This window comes from Salminus brasiliensis, chromosome 21 (assembly GCF_030463535.1).
Source record: "Salminus brasiliensis chromosome 21, fSalBra1.hap2, whole genome shotgun sequence".
Taxonomy (NCBI): Eukaryota; Metazoa; Chordata; class Actinopteri; order Characiformes; family Bryconidae; genus Salminus; species Salminus brasiliensis.
The window spans coordinates 369,014-388,930 of record NC_132898.1 but is presented as its reverse complement, the minus strand read 5'-3'; the positions used below and the strand labels follow the sequence as shown (position 1 = coordinate 388,930).

General features: G+C 46.6%; 2 protein-coding genes across 3 annotated transcripts in view; one reads left to right on the top strand and one right to left on the bottom strand.

The window, feature by feature from the left end:
• rpl29 (ribosomal protein L29) overlaps positions 1-13,412 on the top strand; it is a 210,900-nt gene extending 197,488 nt beyond the window's left edge. Inside the window, exons 1-4 of one of the 2 annotated variants that reach the window (XM_072665674.1) lie at positions 10,899-10,954; positions 11,355-11,406; positions 11,739-11,803; positions 13,236-13,412. In XM_072665674.1, coding sequence (XP_072521775.1) covers positions 11,370-11,406; positions 11,739-11,803; positions 13,236-13,328 — 195 coding nt within the window. In that variant the 5' untranslated portion in view covers positions 10,899-10,954; positions 11,355-11,369 and the 3' untranslated portion in view covers positions 13,329-13,412. Of the gene's footprint in view, positions 1-10,898; positions 10,955-11,351; positions 11,407-11,738; positions 11,804-13,235 lie in introns of those variants that run through there. The other variant, XM_072665675.1, reaches the window with a different exon arrangement.
• Positions 13,413-14,863: 1,451 nt separating this feature from the next.
• Positions 14,864-19,917, bottom strand: LOC140542776 (troponin C, slow skeletal and cardiac muscles-like). Its single transcript, XM_072665705.1, has 6 exons — positions 19,894-19,917; positions 19,459-19,489; positions 17,145-17,291; positions 16,481-16,595; positions 15,686-15,822; positions 14,864-14,895 (listed from the first exon to the last, which is right to left on the bottom strand). The coding sequence occupies exons 1-6, from the start codon at positions 19,915-19,917 to the stop codon at positions 14,864-14,866; spliced, it is 486 nt and encodes a 161-aa protein (XP_072521806.1).

Sequence of the window (19,917 nt, the reverse complement as noted above, 5' to 3'; positions counted from 1 at the left end):
CTCTCTCTCTGAGTACGAGAGGTTGTTCAGTAAACAAGAGCTGAGGTCTCAGCAGAACGGACTGCGGTCCTCTGGAGAAGAGGGAAGCGGGTTTAGAAATGTTCTGAAGGAAATTTCTATAGAAAATGATTCACCTTCTGAAGCAGAACACAGACGTGAGCGAACGCTGAGAAAGAGGAAGGAGGGTTCCTTTTTCTACAACCTGTGGTCCAGTTCACTTAGAAAGGAGCTTGTCACGCTAGGCCTCTGATATTATTAACGGGGAATTCCACCCATTTTCCAAAATTCCCTGCGTAATTACAAGGTTCAGCTGTAAACAATAGGGGGGTTTGGTGTGAAGCGCTCGGTTCTAGATAATCTCCCCCAGTCAGAGCTGGAGTTCTACAGTGGAGGTTCTAGATAATCTCCCCCAGTCAGAGCTGTGGTTCTACAGTGGAGGTGAAGGGAAGCAGACGTCTGAAGCTCTAATAAAAGCTCCTCACAGAAAGTTCTTCACCTAATGGTGATGAAGACGCTGCCTGATGCCTGAGACACGGTTCTACCAGAGTTCTGAGAAGAGTTCGGCTCTAGAACCTGCTTTTAGAATCATATTATTAAAATGGTGGAGGGATACATGCTGCAGGGTGTAGTGCAGCTACAGAAAGTAAGAACTGGATTAAAGAGAACTGGATTAGTGGAGATTCTCCACTATTTTACCCTCATCATCATCATCATCATCATCATTCCATATAAAACTCAGAAGACTCGTGTAGCTGCACTGGTGGGTTTGGATAGGAGATTAAACTCTCTAGGCTATGTTAGGGTTTATGTTGTAGTGCTGGAGGCCGATGCCTGATTTCATTCACCACCACTGTCAGCGGTTAGCCTAGTCTGTCCCATTGTAAAGTAAGGAGGCACACATCAGATCCTCAGCATGTAGAAGCTGGTATATTGAATCCGGTCTCCTTTTTAATAAACTGCTGCTTTAAAGGCGTGAAATGAAGTGACCTTGATTTGCGACGATAAAATCAGATGAAGCTCCTTCTTCCGTACCCGACCTGACGAGTCGCCCAGGCCAAGGTACTGAGATCACAGCCAGGGATCACGACTGTGCTGTTAGACCTGCATGAGCCGGCTTCACCGTCTTCTCTTGAAATCCCAGGCTGAAGCGTTTCAGAGAGGAAATCTGGGCTCTGTTTTTAGAGCTGTCAGGCCCACACGCCCTACGTGGGCGACGGCGGTTGTGGGAAGGGAAGTGGAGGCCTAAACCCTGTAATCTGTAGCTGCTGTCATGAACACACCTCTGAGTCATCCTTCCTCCTGACAGCTCCAGTCACCAGACATCCCCCCTTCTTCCTCTACCCATCCGCTAGACTGCTAGCCCACCTTCCTTCCTTCCTTAGTTCTTCCAACAGCAGTGAGATGCTCGGCGCGTGGGTAGGTGTTGTGTTTTGCGGGCACTAATCATGGTGTTGAATGCTGAGGGGTGTTATAATACCGCTGCTGCTTGTTTGGACCAATGGGGTGGACGATGTGTGAGACTGGAGATGTTAAGGCGCTAACGCTGGCCTTTTGTTTCAATTTTCTGTCCCACCTTAAATAAGTTCTGCATTCTGCTCACAGTCCTGCAAATGACAGCCTGACTTCTTAAAGAGCCGTTTTCTACATTGTCCTACAGCAATGTTTTGCTAGGTGGTTGTTATGGTGTACCAGATGGTTGCTATACGTTTACTAGACAATAAGCAATAATATAATGAGAACTACTGTCCATCTCTCGACTGTGTAACTGTGTTGGCTGGACTGCAGCAGATGCTTCTCTGAGATGTTATGAAAGTTTATTAATGATCTAATCTGAGAGTTCTGAGAACGTAAGGCCTCCAGAACTTCCACTTTCATTTTTGAGTAAATCTCCAGCCTGACCAAATACCACATCCTTTCTCGTCCTCTCTTCTGCGTTGTTTATCGAGTTTTCCAGGTGAGTTGTAGGTAATTACCCTGAGTTCAGTTTTACTGTTGTGTTGTTAATGTGGGAAAACCCTGAAGATCCTCTCTTCATTATTTTAAGCTCATTTCCTGGTATAAAGATGTTCAGAGAGGCTCACAGGTCACGGCTGATGGCCCACGGGGTTTTCTCTGAACCTCTGAACCAACATCTGGTTTCTTGGGTGGCCGTCTCTGGCTGTGAGTCTAGAGACTGTAGACTGACTTCTGTTTGTTTACAAAGTGTTTACTGGTCATATGCCATCAAACATCACAACAATGCTCACTGTAAATAGGGCAAATCATCATCAGACTGGTGATGGAGACATGGATTTCTGTAAATAGGAGCATATGTAGAGATGTGCCGACAGAACCGCCACTGCAACCAGTACAATAAGGTGTGGAGACCCTGTATATATATATATACATACAGTTACAGCCACTGTTCAGGCTTTTCCTCTTAAAAGGAGTAATATTGAGTAATGAGTAATAGATTTAGGATCATTCTACTTGCTGAGATGCCATTGTTGGCAGCTGAACTACCCAAACCCATTCTTTTGAGCACTGTGTAGCTATTCTTAGCGATGGTCAGCGTATCTAGAATTCAGCCACAGGCGAGACCCGTCCCCTGCCCCCTTCGCCGAGCTCTGCTCCGTGGGATGATGTTGTTCTCGCTTCAGTGCTGAACTGAAGACGTGGTTCACTGTGGAATGAATTCTTCAGCATATTCAGTTCAGCCTGGCCTTGTCGGACAGCCCTCGCTCGACTCGTTACTGCGTTTAGGAAAGGGCGTCAGCGCTCTACCGTTTCTGACACTCACAGGTTACGACCTGCACTGAAGCTAGAGAGGATCTCCTGACTCTCAAACCGTGTTCCTTCATGCTACGCTCTGAGGGCTTTTATTATCCAGTATTATCTCCTTTTTCACCTTTCACACCCACGCAGTTCCCAATGCAGTATCCATTCCCAGAGCAGCCAATCAGGGCTGAGAACAAACCAGTACGAGCTCAGGCCATTGGCTCCCTCTCTCTGTTATCTAACAGCCGTCAGGAGATGAATGAACTGTCAGACGGGAGATGGAAGCACTGCTCTCGCTGTGAGACGTGAAGTTTATAGGGATGTTTCTTGTCATGAGCAGCAGCTCCCTTTAAAGGGGTCATCTAATTAATTAAATTAGTCTGGATTACAAAAGACCCTTAAACAGACTGTCCCAGACAGGGTTCCTACTGCAGACCGGTCAGCTCAAGACGTCCAGACTCAGCAGATCAAGAAAGATATTTTACAGATATTTTCTACTGTCCAGAGAAGAAGACTTTCTACTAGATTTTGGAGGAGCATTCTGGATGGAGCTCCACCACCATCATTCCAGAGAACACAGTTCCTCCACTGCTCCACAGCTCCTCAATGCTGGGGGGCTTTATACCCCTCATGACCCACGCCTGGCATTATTAGGCAGCATGGAGCCAATAGGGTCATGATGTTGATCTGCTCCAGAGAGTCCTATTCTATTGGCAGTACTTCTTCTCTACAGGGAGTAGACAAGCTGTGTGTGTGCATTTGTACATCTGTGTCAGCAATGGGTGCAGCTTAAAGTAGCTGAATGCATTCAGTAGAAGGGATGTCCACAAACATTTGGACATATAGTGTATATATACACACATGTATGTATTGGAATGGCATTTATTTGTAATTGATTACAGTTTTTATATTAGAAACAATAATCTCAGAATAAGAACCTGAGTGTAAAGTTTTATTATTTGGTGGTCTGTCCCCTCCTGGTGTACTCACAGGGTGCTCTCTAGGTGCACAGATTCCACAAGTCGCCTCTAATGACTGTACCGTCATACTGTAAGGCCCTGGGTTAGAGAGGTGCTGCTCGGGCATGAGGTCGAAGGCAGTGCAAAGCTGTCAGAACCAAAAGTGGGTCAGCAGCAGCAGCAGACCGTCCCAGCGAGTGGGAGAGTGATTGCTCAATATGGCTAGATTAATATACGATATATATATATATGTGTGTGTGTGTGTGTGTGTGTGTGACAGACAGCATGAGTCACCAGCAGTGCCTTATATAACTTAATCCCTCAGCCCATACGCTGATTATCTCACAGGTTGGAGCGTCTCCTCCCTCCTCTCTCTACTTTCAGTACTAAAAGATCCGTCTAGTAAAGCTTCTGTTCCCAGGTCATTCAAGAAGAGGCACTTTCCTCACTTAGAGGGGAACTTCACCCAACTCAGAGAGAGAGCTGAGTTCAGTCAGAGTCGGGTTTGGGGGTTCGGTGTGAATCTGAGCTTCACTGTAGAGAAACTGACCCACTCTGATCTCTCTACAGTGGAGGTGAATGGAAGCAGGCGTCGGTCGCCATGACTACAACAACACAGATACAGCCCATAATTTATCTCCTATCCAAACCCAGAATCATGTTGATGGTAAAATAGTGGAGAATCTTAACTAATGCAGTTTTCTTTAGGGACTACTTTCTGTAGCTGCACTACACCCTGCAGCATGTATCCCTCCACCATTTTAATGATCTGATTTTAAAAGCAGGTTCTAGAGCCGAACTCTTCTCAGAACTCTGGTAGAACCGTGTCTCAGGCTTCTCCGTAAAAACTCTGTGATCATACTGTACTGTGAATATTGTACTGAGTACATTTAGCGTGGCGTATTTAGTATTCAGCCGGAACTACTTTTACTCTGTGTGTAGAGTGATGTCATCAGCTATCCAGGTCTCTTGATGTATATCTGTGGCTGTACCCAGCACTGCCTCAGGGATAATACTGTGTGTGTGTGTGTGTGTGTGTGTGTGTGTGTATGTGTGTGTGTGTGTGTGTGTGTGTGTTTGAGGGTATAAGTGAGCGAATGAGTCACACACCTCGTGCCGGAGCCCCACTCGCGCCATCCCCAGCCCTGGCAGTGCCAGTCCCTGATGCTCAGAGACAGCTGGCGCTCATTCAAGTCATCTGCCTTCATTCATCTTCCCTTGCAGCCAGCCCTGGCCACACCCCCCTCTTTCCCCAGCCCCTCCTTGCTGCTTTCCATTCTCGTAGGCCCGTGGCTCCGCCCCCGCACTGCAGGGCCGGCGGCCGGCCAATGAGGAGCCGAGGCTGAGTGGCGCCGTGGGAGCTGAATGCGGAGCAGGCCGGGCTGGAGAGAGGCTGCGCATTAGCATGCAGTACAGAGTGCCATTGAACAATCCTCGAGCGCTTGGCGCGCAGCACATGACACGGCCCTCCACCGCGTGGGAAGCCCAGATATTCTGGGATGGAGGATGGGGAATGTCAAGCACTTCTTACGGAGCCACAGCAGGCTCTCCCTCGCCCCGGATTAGAGAGGAAGGAGACGGCCTGAATAGGATCACTGGTACACCTGCTCCTCCTCCAGCGGTCCTCCTCACACTGAAGGGTTGACAGGGTGTTGTGCCCTTTACTCCAGGAGGAGGTGATTGCTTTCAGCCCTGGAGAGTGAGGCCAGCATCAGTGAGGTCAGGTTCTGATGTTGGATGATCAGTCCTGCCTCTCCAACCTCCTGACCCCACAGCTCCACTGTTCCACAGGTCAATACCGGGGCCTTTACACCCCTCTAGTCCTCACTAGTGCACAGGGCACTGCGACCTTAGGGTCATGTGATCACGGCTGCTCCAGAGCGTTTTCAATTGGTCAGTGCTTTAATGGGAAACAGGGCTGTTGTTGTAACTGTGCCTTTAAGCCCAGCTTTCTTCTGATTGGACAGCCTTTGTTGAGCCTCATTAATTAGGCAATCTGGCCTAATTATTACTGTTGGCTGAATAGGCTGGTATATTTTGGTGACATCACCAAAGAATTGGTGAAGAAAAAAGGGTTTTGATGATATGAGCCAATAAAATGTCATTAAAATGGTGGAGGGATACATGCTGCAGGGTGTAGTGCGGCTACAGAAAGTAGTCCCTAAAGAAAACTGCATTAATTGAGATTCTCTATTCACTATTTTACCTTCATCATCTTCATCATCATCATCATCATCATCATCATTCCATATAAAACTCAGAAACCAGACGCCTGCTTCCATTCACCTCCACAGTAGAGAGATCAGAGTGGGTCAGTTTCTCTACAGTGGAGCTCAGATTCACACCGGACCCCCAAACCAGACTCTGACTGAGCTTTAAGGGAGTGATAAGTGTGTGTGTGTGTGTGTGTGTGTGTGTGTGTGTTTATGTTGGTGGCAACAGATCCCCTCTGAGCCTGGCACGCAGGCAGCCACAGCAGGCAAAGGTCTAAAACAGGGCATGGCAGTGTGGGTATGTGGGGCGCTGCTTTTACAAGGCTTTGATTAAAGAAGAAAGCGAAGGGCTCCAGGCCCTGATTACAGAAGCCTGGCTTTTAATGACTTCCAAATGCCCCTCTCCCCCTCGCCACTCTCTCATCCTTCAGAACACGGCTTAGTCCCGCTACTCAGGGGACTTATTGTAATATGACACAATACACAGAGTAAACAGTCTCATAACACGGGCCACATGTGCCGAGATCGGAGCAGCGGGGGCGTTCCTCAGCCCAAAACCGAGGACGCGTGCTCGTAATGTCCCCCCAGCATCTCTGCCTGGGTTCGACTGAATGTGGGAGATTCCACACAGTAATGATATGCTTTTATTTCCCTCCACTTTAGTTTTTAACCTTTAAAAAGTCACCAGTCTGGAGCGGACGCGCCATCTGTACTGCTTCCTGAGGCGACGAGCCTCGGCCACAAACCTAAGCTGCAGCAGAAGAGTTAACAGACCTCTGGCTCCAATCAAATATACATGAGCTGGCAGCTGCCGCGGCGTCTCGGGAGCAAAGGGTCTTTTGAAGTGCAATTTCAGCACACCATGGAGAAATGGAGACGATTCCCAGCATCGTCCTGAGCGCCGGCCGCAGTCCTTATGAATGCATTTGTCAAATTTGAGAGCTTAATATGTTTTAGCACTTGGAATATTGCATGCAAGGCCAAATTGAATCCATATTATTTCAGTTTGGCCCACGTTTGTACCAGCAGTACAGCCAAGCAGGAGAGTTGGACCCAACACTGGAAGGACCAATAAGTTTGCTTGTGATTTGTAGAGGTTTGAGTCCCAAAAACAGAAGGGAATTATAGTTAGAGATGGAAAATTCAGGGGCAGAATGGAAAAATCCGGTCCAGGACTTTGTTCCAGCTGCCAGGGCAGCTATACTGCAGCAGAGCTGCCCTGGCAGCTGGAACAAAATCCTGGACCAGATTTTTCCACACAACCTCTTTTAGTTTGTTTATTTCTTCTTCCTGTACCTTTACAACTAAAATATGTAAATGAGCTCTCATCTGATTGGCTATTCTGTGTCGTACCTCATGCACAAAGCCAGCTAAGCTGCAGCAACAAAACCCTGGGCCGGATTTTTACTTTCCATCCAGAGTGACCTACAGAGGAGCTTCACTAAATACAAAGGCCCATATGGAGACCACAGTGCTTCACACACACTACACTCAGGAGGAGGGTCTTCAGTCTGCATTTAAAGACCGCGAGCGTCTTTAATGACCGTTCGCACACTCGTACTTCCAGATCTGCATGAGTGGATGGGGTTAAAACTGCATACGGCTGCGCAGGCCTGGACACCCTGCATGCTGCATGTCCTGGTAAAAGCAGAGCCTCAGTCGGGGGGCTGCTCTGCCCTTTTTAAATCACACTGAAAGCCTCATAAAGCAGTTTGCACACCTGATGAGCTTCTATTTTTAGCTCTGAAGAGTAAACACTGCCCACAGCGCGACAGCCAACCCGCTATTGTATATTATTTGCAGAATTGCACTGTAATAATGCTCTGTCATCATCAGTGAGAGAAGACGACTGGACCACTTCTGACCACCTGATGCTGAAGCTGTGTGCAGAATGCATCAGTCGACGGCTGAAACTCCGGGCAAGGCTTTTATTTCCGTTATTAGTTTAAGGAGGCACTGAAAGATTGTTATGGGCGTGTGTTTGCAGACGGATGGTGTTAATATGCCTGAGAGACAGCGGGCCGTCCATATCGGCCTCGTGATTACACTGAGACGACTGACTCAAAGCAGGAGGAGCTGCAGAACCACTGACTGTGGCTGTATTGTGGGGACGTGCAGACTCGGCTGCTGTAGAAGCCTTCCTCGCATCATCTTCAGATTTTTTACAGAGGCTGAATTTCCTGCTGTTTCGTTGAATCCATGTTCCCCAGGCCACTGACTGCAGCACAGGCCCCAAACATGATCCATCCGTCCTCATGCTTGACAGCTGTAGACATATAAGTCTGGTTAGGTACTGGATTTACCATGGCAGGCCTAATACACTACATGGACAAAAGTGTTGGGACACTGTTTCTTCTGAAATCAAGGGTATTAAAAGAGTTTCTCCTGCTTCTGTTGGAGTAACTGTCTCTACTGTCCAACATTCAGAGACAAGAGCGTTAGTGAGGTCAGGATGTTAGATGATGATTACCACCCCACCTCATCATCCCCAACTTAATGCTGGGGGGCTTTATGCCCCTCTAGTCCACGCCTGGCGTTAGGCAGCATGGAGCCAATAGGGTCATGATGTTGATCTGCTCCAGAGAGTCCTATTCTATTGGCAGTACTTCTGTCTCTCTGTGTGTGTCTGCATTTGCACGTCTATGTCAGCCATTTAACAATTGAAAGCAGCTGAATGCATTCATTAGAAGGGGTGTCCACAAACATTTGGACATATAGTGTATCTAAAAAACAAAGCACTCGGCTGACCTCGGAGAACGGAGTGCACCTTTCATCTAAACACGCCTCGAACTCCAGAATCCTCCCAGACATCTGCTCATAACATCAGACTTACACAGGTTACATCTGAAGAGCTTCTGCTGTGTAGAGGATCTGGAAGATCTGGAAGATGAAAGCATGAGGGTATGTGTGTGTGTGTGTGTGTGTGTGTGTGTGTGTGTGTGTGTCTGTGTGTGTGTGTGTGCAGCTCAGCCATATAGACCATGTGATGCTTGGCTTTACACCCCAAGGCAGTGATTACGTAAGAGAGAGAGGCTGGAGCTCTGAGGCTCTGAAGATCAGCTGAACTCGCTCCTCTGCTGAACGTCTCCACTCAGACTGAGAGGTACAGAACCAGCACTGAGTGGTCAGGATGGCAGCCAATCGGCACTCAGTAACCTGGATACCACCCAATCAGCACTCAGTAGTTCAGAATTTCAGCCAATCAGCACTTGTTACGTTAGCAGTGACATTAAGCAGCACCAGCAGGGCCTCTTCTCCTTTGGGTTGGAGCTGCTGTTCAGCGCTGGTTTAGGCATAGAGAAGGAACATGTGGTTCTAAAGAGAACCTTTAATTGGTTTAGAACCTCGATGGAAACTTACATAACTGACAAATACATATCTCATTTACTAAATCACCTGGTTGCTGCAGGCTGGAGCTCTTACACAGTGGCAAAAACAAAGGATCAGAACTGGATCTGCTCATTTATACGTGAACAGATCAGGAGAACCTGATGTTTAGCAGAACCCCTGACATTACTGAAAACTGAAACTGCTGCATCTTCAGGGTTCTAAAGGTTCTCAGTTAAATTAAGGAATACTTTATAAATTCTTATGAAATGTGGGATTATTAGATGATTAGAAGATATCACGTTTTGCGGCCTTCAAAGGTTCTCCATCAGTCAAAGCTGAAGGAACCGAATAGCCAGGCGGGTCGGCGGTGTGTGGGGTGTGTGGGGTGTGTGTTTGCGTGTGTGAGGCGTAACAGCGCTGAATCTGTGAGAATCATGATTCTGACACTGTGCTCGGTGGGGTGGTCCGAGGATCTAAATTGAGACCGTCCTGAATCCCCTAAACGCCGCTGGGAAGAGCCGGGGCTGCCGCCGTGCTGCAGGAGATCTAAATATAGGACACGGAGGGAACGCGAGGCCTCGGCCTTCAGTTCAGCTCAGCCACGGTTCAGAGCAGAGGAGGAGAGAGCACGAGGGCACTGGATGGAGGTGTAATGGATGAGGGAGAGCTGGAGACAGGGGGTGGGGGGCAGGTCGTGCTCTGAGCTGCTGAACATCACATGGTAAACCCGGAAGGGGCGGAGTCTCATCCATTAGATTCATTCCACTACACCTCTCGGGTCGCTCGTTAGGATGCTGTGTTAATTACACACTTCATTAAACACAAGGAGAACAGGACGGAACCTCATCTGCACCACCTTCAGTTCTGAAAGATGGAGATGATGACTCATTTGGTTCCTATCAGTCTACACAAGAAGGGTTCTGCATTCACAGAACTGGATAGGAGTACCGCAACTCTTTCTGTTGTTGTGTGGAACCATTTGTACATAAGGAACCATCCACACGGGTTCACTGAATGAAGCACTGAAACCTTCACAGCTCGGAACTGAGGCACAAGCGGAGTAACAGCGACCTCTGCTGGACTCGGGCAGAACAACCACTGCCAGCGTGTGTGTGTGTGTGTGTGTGTGTGTGTGTGTGTGTGTGTGTGTGTGTGTGTGTGTGTGTGTGTGTGTGCCTTTACCCCCCCAACCCCCCCGCCCCAGACAGACCCTACATCAGCACACCCCACACACACCCCACACACACCCCAAAGACAATACAGCAGTAATAAGCACATTCACGTTATACTATTACATAATTACTACAATCAGAAAAATAAAAACAAACGAAATAAATTTAGTAAAATAGAAATAAATAAATACACAATTCAAATAAAATAAAAAATAAAAACAAACGAAATAAATTTAGTAAAATAGAAATAAATAAATACACAATTCAAATAAAATAAAAAATAAAAACAAACGAAATAAATTTAGTAAAATAGAAATAAATAAATACAGTAGTTTGGGGGGAGTTTGGGGGGGGTTTAGGGGAGTTTGGGGGGGGGTTAGGGGGGTTTGGGGGGGGTTTAGGGGTTTGGGGGGTTTCTGAGGCGCCATTTTCTCCTTCCGCGCGGCTTCTCCCCGGAGGACTTTTATTTCCCACAATCCTCTGCGCTCTCTCTCTTCCTGTTGTCGTGCTGTTCGGGTAGCAGGTAGAAAATCCGCCTCTTCTTTTCTGTGAAATCTGCTTTAATCCTCCGTCTGAGTTTAACTTCAGCCCGATTTTCTTCTTCTGAAATGTTTAATAGGGCGGGTCGCGCTCGAGCAGTGGGGAATTGAAGCGGGTTTTAGGGGTTAAAGTGTGTTTTAGACTGTCCTCTTCAGCCCTGCGGTCCGGACTGCAGCCCGTCCAGAGCCGCTGCGCAGAGCACAGCTCCAGAAACCCATTAATTCCTCGATTAACTGATTAATGTCTGATCTGAAGGGCTGTAACATCAGTGAGAGAGTCAGGGCTGTAGTGGGTTACTGTTGGGTCAGGCTGAGGTTCCGGTCCAGTTTAAACAGTGCAGCATCTGATCTCTGATCTCCTCTGATCTCCTCTCTTATTCACAGACAGCTTCAGTAGAAATGGCAAAGTCTAAGAACCACACCACCCACAACCAGTGTGAGTATTCCTGCCCTGCAGATTCAGGAGTGTGTGAGTGTGTGAGTGAGTGAGTGAGTGTGTGTGTGTGTGTGTGTGTGTGTGTGTGTGTGTGTGTGTGAGAGAGTGAGTGAGTGTGTGTGTGTGTGTGTGAGAGAGTGTGTGTGTGTGTGTGAGAGTGTGTGTGTGTGTGTGAGAGTGTGTGTGTGTGTGTGTGAGAGAGTGAGTGAGTGTGTGTGTGTGTGAGAGTGTGTGTGTGTAAGAGAGAGTGAGTGAGTGAGTGTGTGTGTGTGTGTGGAGTGATCGGGATTGATGTATTTATACGTTGTCCCCTGTTGTGTTTATCCCTGCAGCCCGTAAGTGGCACAGAAATGGCATCAAGAAGCCCCGGACCCACCGCTACGAGTCTCTGAAGGGGGTGAGTTCACCTGCTCGGCCCTGCCCTCGCTCACCTGCGTCCCTTCACTGATACTCTACCTGTCGGCTGCTTCACCTGACCGCTCTACGGCCCTCATGTACCATGTAGTAAACCTCGGTTGGCGTCCGGTAGTGTAGGATTGGCTGCTTCTGTTGACCTCCCGTCTGCAGTCACGCTGTTCAGCACATCCAGAGTTTCTCCACTGAATCAGAATCTCTTTATTTCACCAAGTGTTTTACACATACAAGGAATCTGTCTGAGTGAGAGCAACACGCATGACGAGTAACAGCAGATTATTTACAGTATTAAACTAAAGGAAAATTACACAACAATAAAGAGGACAGGGGATCAATTAAAAAAGTAGTAAAGGTAACAAGAGCTGAAGAAGCTGAGAGATGTGTAACAGACGTGATCAGTTCTCAGAACATCTGGAGCTGGTGTTGGTGGACCCAAATACCAGAAACCCTCGAGCTTCGACGCTGAGCTGCTGGAAGCAGTGAGACAAGAGGGCGTTAGATGAAGTTAAAAGGGTGTTTAAGGGGTTTTCCATCTCTGATCCTGTAAATGTGGTAAATTGAGCATCGCTTCCCCGACGTCTCCTTCAGAACCTGTAGATGAGAGATGATCACGTCTGAGTGTCCATTTAGCGTGACTGTAGTCTCTCTGTAAGAGCTGAGCTGTGCTGCGTGCCCCCCCACAATCCTGTGTGTGTGTGTGTGTGTGTGTGTGTGTGTGTGTGTGTGTGTGTGTGTGTGTGGAATGGTATAACAGTTTTGGGTTTAGAGGAAACCCAACACACCAGCACTGACCCACTTTAACCCACACTGTTGGTTTTACCCTCTCTGGCTCTGAAACCCGCAGTTGGTCAGTAACGATGTCCTCGGGATCCTCAGGAAAGCGTCATATTTATTTAGTACAGTGATGATCACATGACCCGCCTGGTGAGGGGGTGTGGCCGGGTTGTTTCTGTGGCATTCTGGGTGATTGGTAGGTTATTTGTAAAGGGCGTCCCGGCGCTGTGTTTCTGAACATGCTGTGGATGTCGTCTGTGCTTCTGGAGGAGTCCTGACGTTTATGCCATTCTGAGCAGCCCTGGCTGGTTAGGTGTTGGTGGCTGGTTGCCATGATATCAAATGGTCATTGGTGTTGCGTGTGATTACTAGTCCGTACTGTGGAGACTGAGGCTGCTGTGATTAATCATGACTGCCGTAAATAAGCCAGTTTGAGTATTCAGTAGATTTGACCTTCAGCGGGGGGAGTTCTGGGAGCTGAAGTTAAGCTGTAGTGTAGAAAAGTCAATAAGTTAACCTGTCTGTGTTGCTCTGATGGTCAGGAACTGGTGTAGTAAGGGAATGCAGGCGAACATGAGGGTTAATTTGCCTTCAGTCTAATTGTATTAAATTCTGACTCGTGGGTTTCTTTTTCTCAACAGGTTGATCCCAAGTTCCTGAGGAACATGCGCTTTGCCAAGAAACACAACAAAAAGGGGTTGAAGACCATTGCAAAGAAGGAGGCACCCAAATAAGAAGTGTTGGAGAGTTGACGGTGTACAGAGACTGCAGAAGGACTTTATACCATCCACAATAAAGCCATGCTTTGTTAATTAGAATCTCGTTTTCTCATTTCATTCACTCTAAGCATGCACTTCTAACCTGCGTACAGCTCTTACCTTTGGAACAGTCAGGAAATCTTTTAATCAATAGAAGCACAGTTTTATCAGTCATATTGATGGCGCAGCATTCAGTGAAAATGTTTAAATGAATCTGTGAGCTAGTACTGCTTTAGCCTCCGGTGCAAGTAAGGTACGGTTCAGCCACGTCATAGCAGTGTAATCACCTCCCTCTCCGAGACCAGACTACCAAAACAGTCGCAGAGAGGCTGCACAGCGAGCGAATTTCAATCAGAGTGACTATAGGTGCATTAGAGTACCCAGTGTAAACACTGGTGCTGAAATCTGATCAGGAGACAGTTCAGATACTGGTCTCTGGGTGTAAGCAGGTGAACGGGGCCTCTGGGGCCTCTGTCCCCAAAACAAAACCTCTTATTGTAGGAGTTCAGGACTGAAGCCCAGTCCTGGAAGTTTACTGTGTGCTTCCATCGCTTGCTTTTCAGACAGTCATTAATTTTTAGTAGTTAAAAGTTGTAGCAGACGCTTCGCCCTCAGAGAAGTTTTAAATAACTAATATAAAAATGCTAAAATGTAAAATATTAGTTTAGGACAGTTTAAAAGTTCTGGCTTTTTTGAAATCCTATGTTTCCACCTAAACACCCGTCTTTCAGAGCTCCTCCAGATCTTCATTAGCTGGTAGACGAATGTGGTTTAGGAGACGGTGGGACTTTCCTATAGTCTATAAACCCAAGAGCTTTAGTCTATAAATCTGCAGAGCTGACGAACGCTGGAGGAACAGGAACCACCTTCACCTCACTCCGTCCACTGCACTCCGCTCTGAGGGTACAGTCAGAGCGGGACGTTATGAGGACCAGAAAGTAGTTCCAGCTTCTCAGGCTTTTTGATAAATCCTGACAGTCGAGGTCCAGTGTCTGTTGGCATCATTAGCTTAGCATCTCTTGTGATCTGACGTTATGATCTGATGTTTACACAATGCGTTGACCCTGTTGTGACCTTCTAGAGGAGCAGTGAACTTGAGCAGGGACGCTTCGCTGCAGTTAGATCCAGTCCTGTCTTCACTTGGTCTGCAAATAGCTGGACAACTGTGCTAATCCCAACGGCGAGGAGGAGGCTCACAGAGTTCAACTGGTCTCCAGCGAGCTTTACTGAGTGATGCTGTGAAGGTGGTTTCCAGAATCACGGTGGTCCAGTGGAACTATAAGGCCCAAAACTGAGTTATTAGAATTTTCCATTCCACCTTAAATGGCGCCAGAATGTAACAGCTGCACCATTTAAGGTGGAATGGAAAATTCCAAAAGCCGCATTGAGACTAAATGACCAAACATTGCATTTAAAGAACATTTTGAAAGCTTTTATTCAGTGTCATACAAAACGTCACACTATAACACGTCTCAACACGTCGTATATTTCATTTCTGGCCGTCCTGCACTTCACTCCACTCCCTTCATGAACTCCAGGAACTCTGAAATAGCAAGAAGTCCAATTAGACATCATTAGCAAGTCATTGCATCTATTCTCACGCCTATTTTCACATTCAAACAGCAACACTGCTTGCAAATATACCCACACCGATGGGCGCGGTGGTCTCGAAATGAGGTGCAGTATCTCTGCAGTATTGCTGTGGATCTCGGCAACAGAAAACACAGGAGCTCCCCTGACCGAAAACAGCCTAGACAGACGTCAACGGTCAGACGGTCATTGCTATCTTGGCAGTGAATTGTCAACACAGGCGGGTGCAGCCCTGCTCTCGTACACCCCCTCACGCTTTACACCACTGAAATATCAGTCCGCCAAAGTCAGACAAACCGCACCTGGCTCTTAAAGGGAACGGCGAGCGACGCGCTGATTGGTTTATTACTGCACGTTACGCCCACAAAAACACACCCGTAATTATTTAAGAGACTCAGTACACGACTTTTGCAAATTTTGAGCGTCGCAGAGCGAACTTTTCCCGTTGTTACGATAGCGATACACCGGCGGTGCTCGGATGATGGCTCGCCGAAAGATCGCTAAAATAGGGCCCACAGTGTCACTGATGCGAAGCACCACTTTGAGTGCTAACAGCACCCTCTTCTGGACAGTCTTCAGCCTGCTCAACGTGAGTGAGTGAATTACAAGGTAGACCTAAATAAGTCGATAACTACTTATATCATTTGATATTTGATATCATTTGTCTACAGTGATGCATGCAAAAGTCTGGGCACCTTTAGTCACTGTGGTCATAAATGTTCCAAACGTAAACATAAACATACCATCGTAATCTATCTTTCCGTCGTTGTTCTTGTCTCCATCTTTCATCAGTTCTTCAACATCGTCCTCGCTAACGGCCTCTCCTGTGGACGCCAGCATGGCCCGAAGCTCTTCCATGTCGATGTACCCGTCTCTGTTCCTGAGTGGAGGACAAGAGAGCTGCTGTTCTACAGTGGAGGTTTGGGGGGGTTTGGTTTGAAATGCTCGGTTCTAGATAAGCTCCCCCAGTCAGAGCTGGAGTTCTACAGTGGAGGTTCTAGATACGCTCCCCCCAGTCAGAGCTGTTCTATAGTGGAGGTTCTAGATAACCTCCCCAGTCATAGCTGTTCTACAGTGGAGGTTCTAGATAACCTCCTCCATAATAAAAGCTCCTCACAGAAAGTTCTTCACCTAATGGTGATGAAGACGCTGCCTGATGCCTGAGACACTGTTCTACCAGAGTTCTGAGAAGAGTTCGGCTCTAGAACCTGCTTTTAGAACCAGATCATTAAAACGGTGGAGGGATACATGCTGCAGGGTGTAGTGCGGCTACAGAAAGTAGTCCCTAAAGAAAACTGCATTAGTTCAGATTCTCTATTCACTATTTTACCTTCATCATCATCATCATCATCATCACTCCATATAAAACTCAGAAGACTCGTGTAGCTGCACTGCTGGGTTTGGATAGGAGATAAATTATGGGGTGTATCTGTGTTGTAGTCATGGCGACCGACGCCTGCTTCCATTCACCTCCTCTGTAGAGAGGTCAGAGTGGGTCAGTTTCTCTACAGTGGAGCTCAGTATTACTCTGAACTCACTTGTCGAACATTCTGAAGAGGTCAGCGAGCTCCTCCTCAGACTTGGCTTTACTGTCGTCCTTCATACATCTCACCATCATCACCAAGAACTCGTCAAAATCCACGGTGCCGCTGCCTGTGGAGTCAGAATGTGATAGAGCAATGTAATACTAAAATACTTATTTAAAAAAATAATTAAAAACTATGACTATACAGTTAATTATATGTCCAAAAGTATGTGGACACCTGATGTTCCAGTGTTATTCCTACAATTAAGGGTGATTATCTCCCTTTACTGCAGTAACAGCCTTTTCTGGGAAGCTTCTTACTGAATGTTGGAACATTGCTGTGAGGAGAGTTTGATTGGATTCAGTCTCACAAGAGTGAGAGCATCCATGAGATCCAGTTGTTAGATGTTAGATGATTAGTTCTGCCCCTCCTGCTCATCCCAAAAGTACTGGATGGAGCTCCTCCACCATCATTCCAGAGAACACAGTTCCTCCACTGTTCCACAGCTCAATGCTGGGGGGCTTTATACCCCTCTAGCCCACGCTGAGTATTGGGCCCGGTGACCTTAGGGTCATGTGATCATGGCTGCTCCCAGGCATCCTGTTCTATTGGTCAGTGCTTTTTCTAATGAAGGTTATACCAGTACAACTTCACTAGACTAGACACCAGTATTTACCATCTTCATCCACTTCATCAATCATCTCCTGCAGCTCTTCTGGAGTCGGGTTCTGGCCCAGCATCCTCATCACTTTGCCGAGCTCCTTAGTGCTGATGCAGCCGTCCTCAGCGTCCTGCACAAACACCTCGAACGCAGCCTTAAACTCTGCACACAACAAAGCCTTCAGTGTACCCTTCTACATCTCCGTCTCCTTTGATCCTGTGTATATATTCTATTTTTATATTATCTTGTTGTGTCTCTGCTGGCCATGGATTACAACTGGTCTTCATACTGTATACAGTTTATAATCCAAAAACCAATCAATCAATCAATCAGTCATTTAATCAGTTAATCAGTTAATCAATCCATTTATTGACTAGTTTTTATTTCTGCACCAGTGAGAGGTGACTCCACACAGACGTTCAGGCTGGTGTAAAACACTCGTATGTTAATTGCTGGGGTTAATCTCCTCCCTGCGGTCGTGTTCAGCGATGACTGACGGACAGCGTCACATGCTGCAGTTCATAAGGTCGAACCCGGGTCAGGAGGGATGACTAGATCTGAACTTATCAAGAGCTCCTCGTATCACACAGCAGGATACGATCTGCAGAGCTGAACCCGACTATTAGAACCCCGACTATTAGAACCCTAACTATTAGAACCCTGACTATTAGAACCCCGACTATTAGAACCCTGACTATTAGAACCCAGACTATTAGAACCCTGACTATTAGAACCCTGACTATTAGAAACCCGACTATTAGAACCCTGACTATTAGAACCCTGACTATTAGAACCCCGACTATTAGAACCCTGACTATCAGAACCCCGACTATTAAAACCCTGACTATTAGAACCCCGACTATTAGAACCCTGACTATTAGAATCCTGACTATTAGAACCCAGACTATTAGAACCCTGACTATCAGAACCCTGACTATTAGAACTCTGACTATTAGAATCCTAACTATTAGAACCCAGACTATTAGAATCCTGACTATTAGAACCCCGACTATTAGAACCCTGACTATTAGAATCCTGACTATTAGAACCCCGACTATTAGAACCCTGACTATTAGAATCCTAACTATTAGAACCCAGACTATTAGAACCCTGACTATTAGAATCCCGAGTATTAGAACCCCGACTATTAGAACCCCGACTATTAGAACCCCGACTATTAGAACCCTGACTATTAGAATCCTGAGTATTAGAACCCTGACTATTAGAACCCTGACTATTAGAATCCTGAGTATTAGAACCCTGACTATTAGAACCCCGACTATTAGAACCCTGACTATTAGAACCCCGACTATTAGAACCCTGACTATTAGAACCCCGACTATTAGAACCCCGACTATTAGAACCCTGACTATTAGAACCCTGACTATCAGAACCCTGACTATTAGAACTCTGACTATTAGAATCCTAACTATTAGAACCCAGACTATTAGAATCCTAACTATTAGAACCCAGACTATTAGAATCCTGACTATTAGAACCCCGACTATTAGAACTCTGACTATTAGAATCCTGACTATTAGAACCCTGACTATTAGAACCCTGACTATTAGAATCCTGACTATTAGAACCCCGACTATTAGAACCCTGACTATTAGAATCCTGAGTATTAGAACCCTGACTATTAGAACCCTGACTATTAGAATCCTGAGTATTAGAACCCCGACTATTAGAACCCCGACTATTAGAATCCTGACTATTAGAATCCTGAGTATTAGAATCCTGAGTATTAGAACCCCGACTATTAGAACCCTGACTATTAGAATCCTGAGTATTAGAACCCCGACTATTAGAACCCTGACTATTAGAACCCTGAGTATTAGCCTTCAGTTCAGGCTATGAATATCAAAACTGCTAAGTGCTAAGTTCTGCTAGCCCCCCTATGGGATTCTAGTGGTATGTTAGCGCTAAGCTAACGGCAATGTGCTTGAACTTGTTTAGGTCGTTCTAGATAAAACTCTAGATAAAGAAGAAGAAATCCTGATTCAGTCATTTTAGAACATAAAATAATAAATATTATACATCATCAAAGTGTATCAACATCAATGTGCAAAAGTTTGGACACACTGATTGTTACAAAGGCTCAGTCCCCACCTGCCGTCGGTCTAACCCACCGCCCCCTTTCCTTTACAGTTGAACCGCTGCAGGCACTGAATTAGAGACGGTCAACCCTCCTTCCTTTGATGTTTAGAGTAAAACTGAGAGAGCAGCCACAAAACATCAGACCAGCCTTCTAACCTAAAGCTCAGCACACACACACACACACACACACACACACACTTATTAGAGCAAGAGATTTGTGTAGCTTTACCACTTTTCTGTTCCTCGGTGAGCTGCTCCACCTGCGGATGAGCATGAAGGGTTTTAGGCACAGTCCCAGTAAAGGTGGAGCATTTCCACTGTAAAGCCTCACAGAGTCGCTTTCAGCCCCTCCGAAAATGACCGGGGTGTAAAACAGGGTGCACACGGGCTCTATAGGCAGGACCGACTCGTAATGACAGAAGAACCATATACATTTCCACCCATGCAGAGAACCCTATAACCAGGCAAACAACCACCTGAGCTTCTCATGGTTCTAAACCTCTGTACTGAAGACCTCTGCAGAACCCTTTATAAGAGGCGCTTTGCAGATTAGGTGATGTTCTTATTAAACAGAGTAATAAACGTTCTGCAGGTTTCTCACAGCAGAACCGCACAGCACCCACCACACGTCAAAGAACATCTACTGAGGAGCCAGGGTTCTTACCGCTGCTTTATAGATGTCATCCAT

Bases quoted from the DNA above. Each gene is read 5' to 3' on its own strand.
- LOC140542776 (XM_072665705.1), bottom strand. From the start codon at position 19,917: ATGGATGACATCTATAAAGCAGCG. The intron at 17,292-19,458 runs GTAAAGCTACAC...TGTTGTGTGCAG, and splicing joins CACCGAGGAACAGAAAAGTG to AGTTTAAGGCTGCGTTCGAG. The intron at 14,896-15,685 runs GTATGTTTATGT...TTGCTATTTCAG, and splicing joins CGGAAAGATAGATTACGATG to AGTTCCTGGAGTTCATGAAG.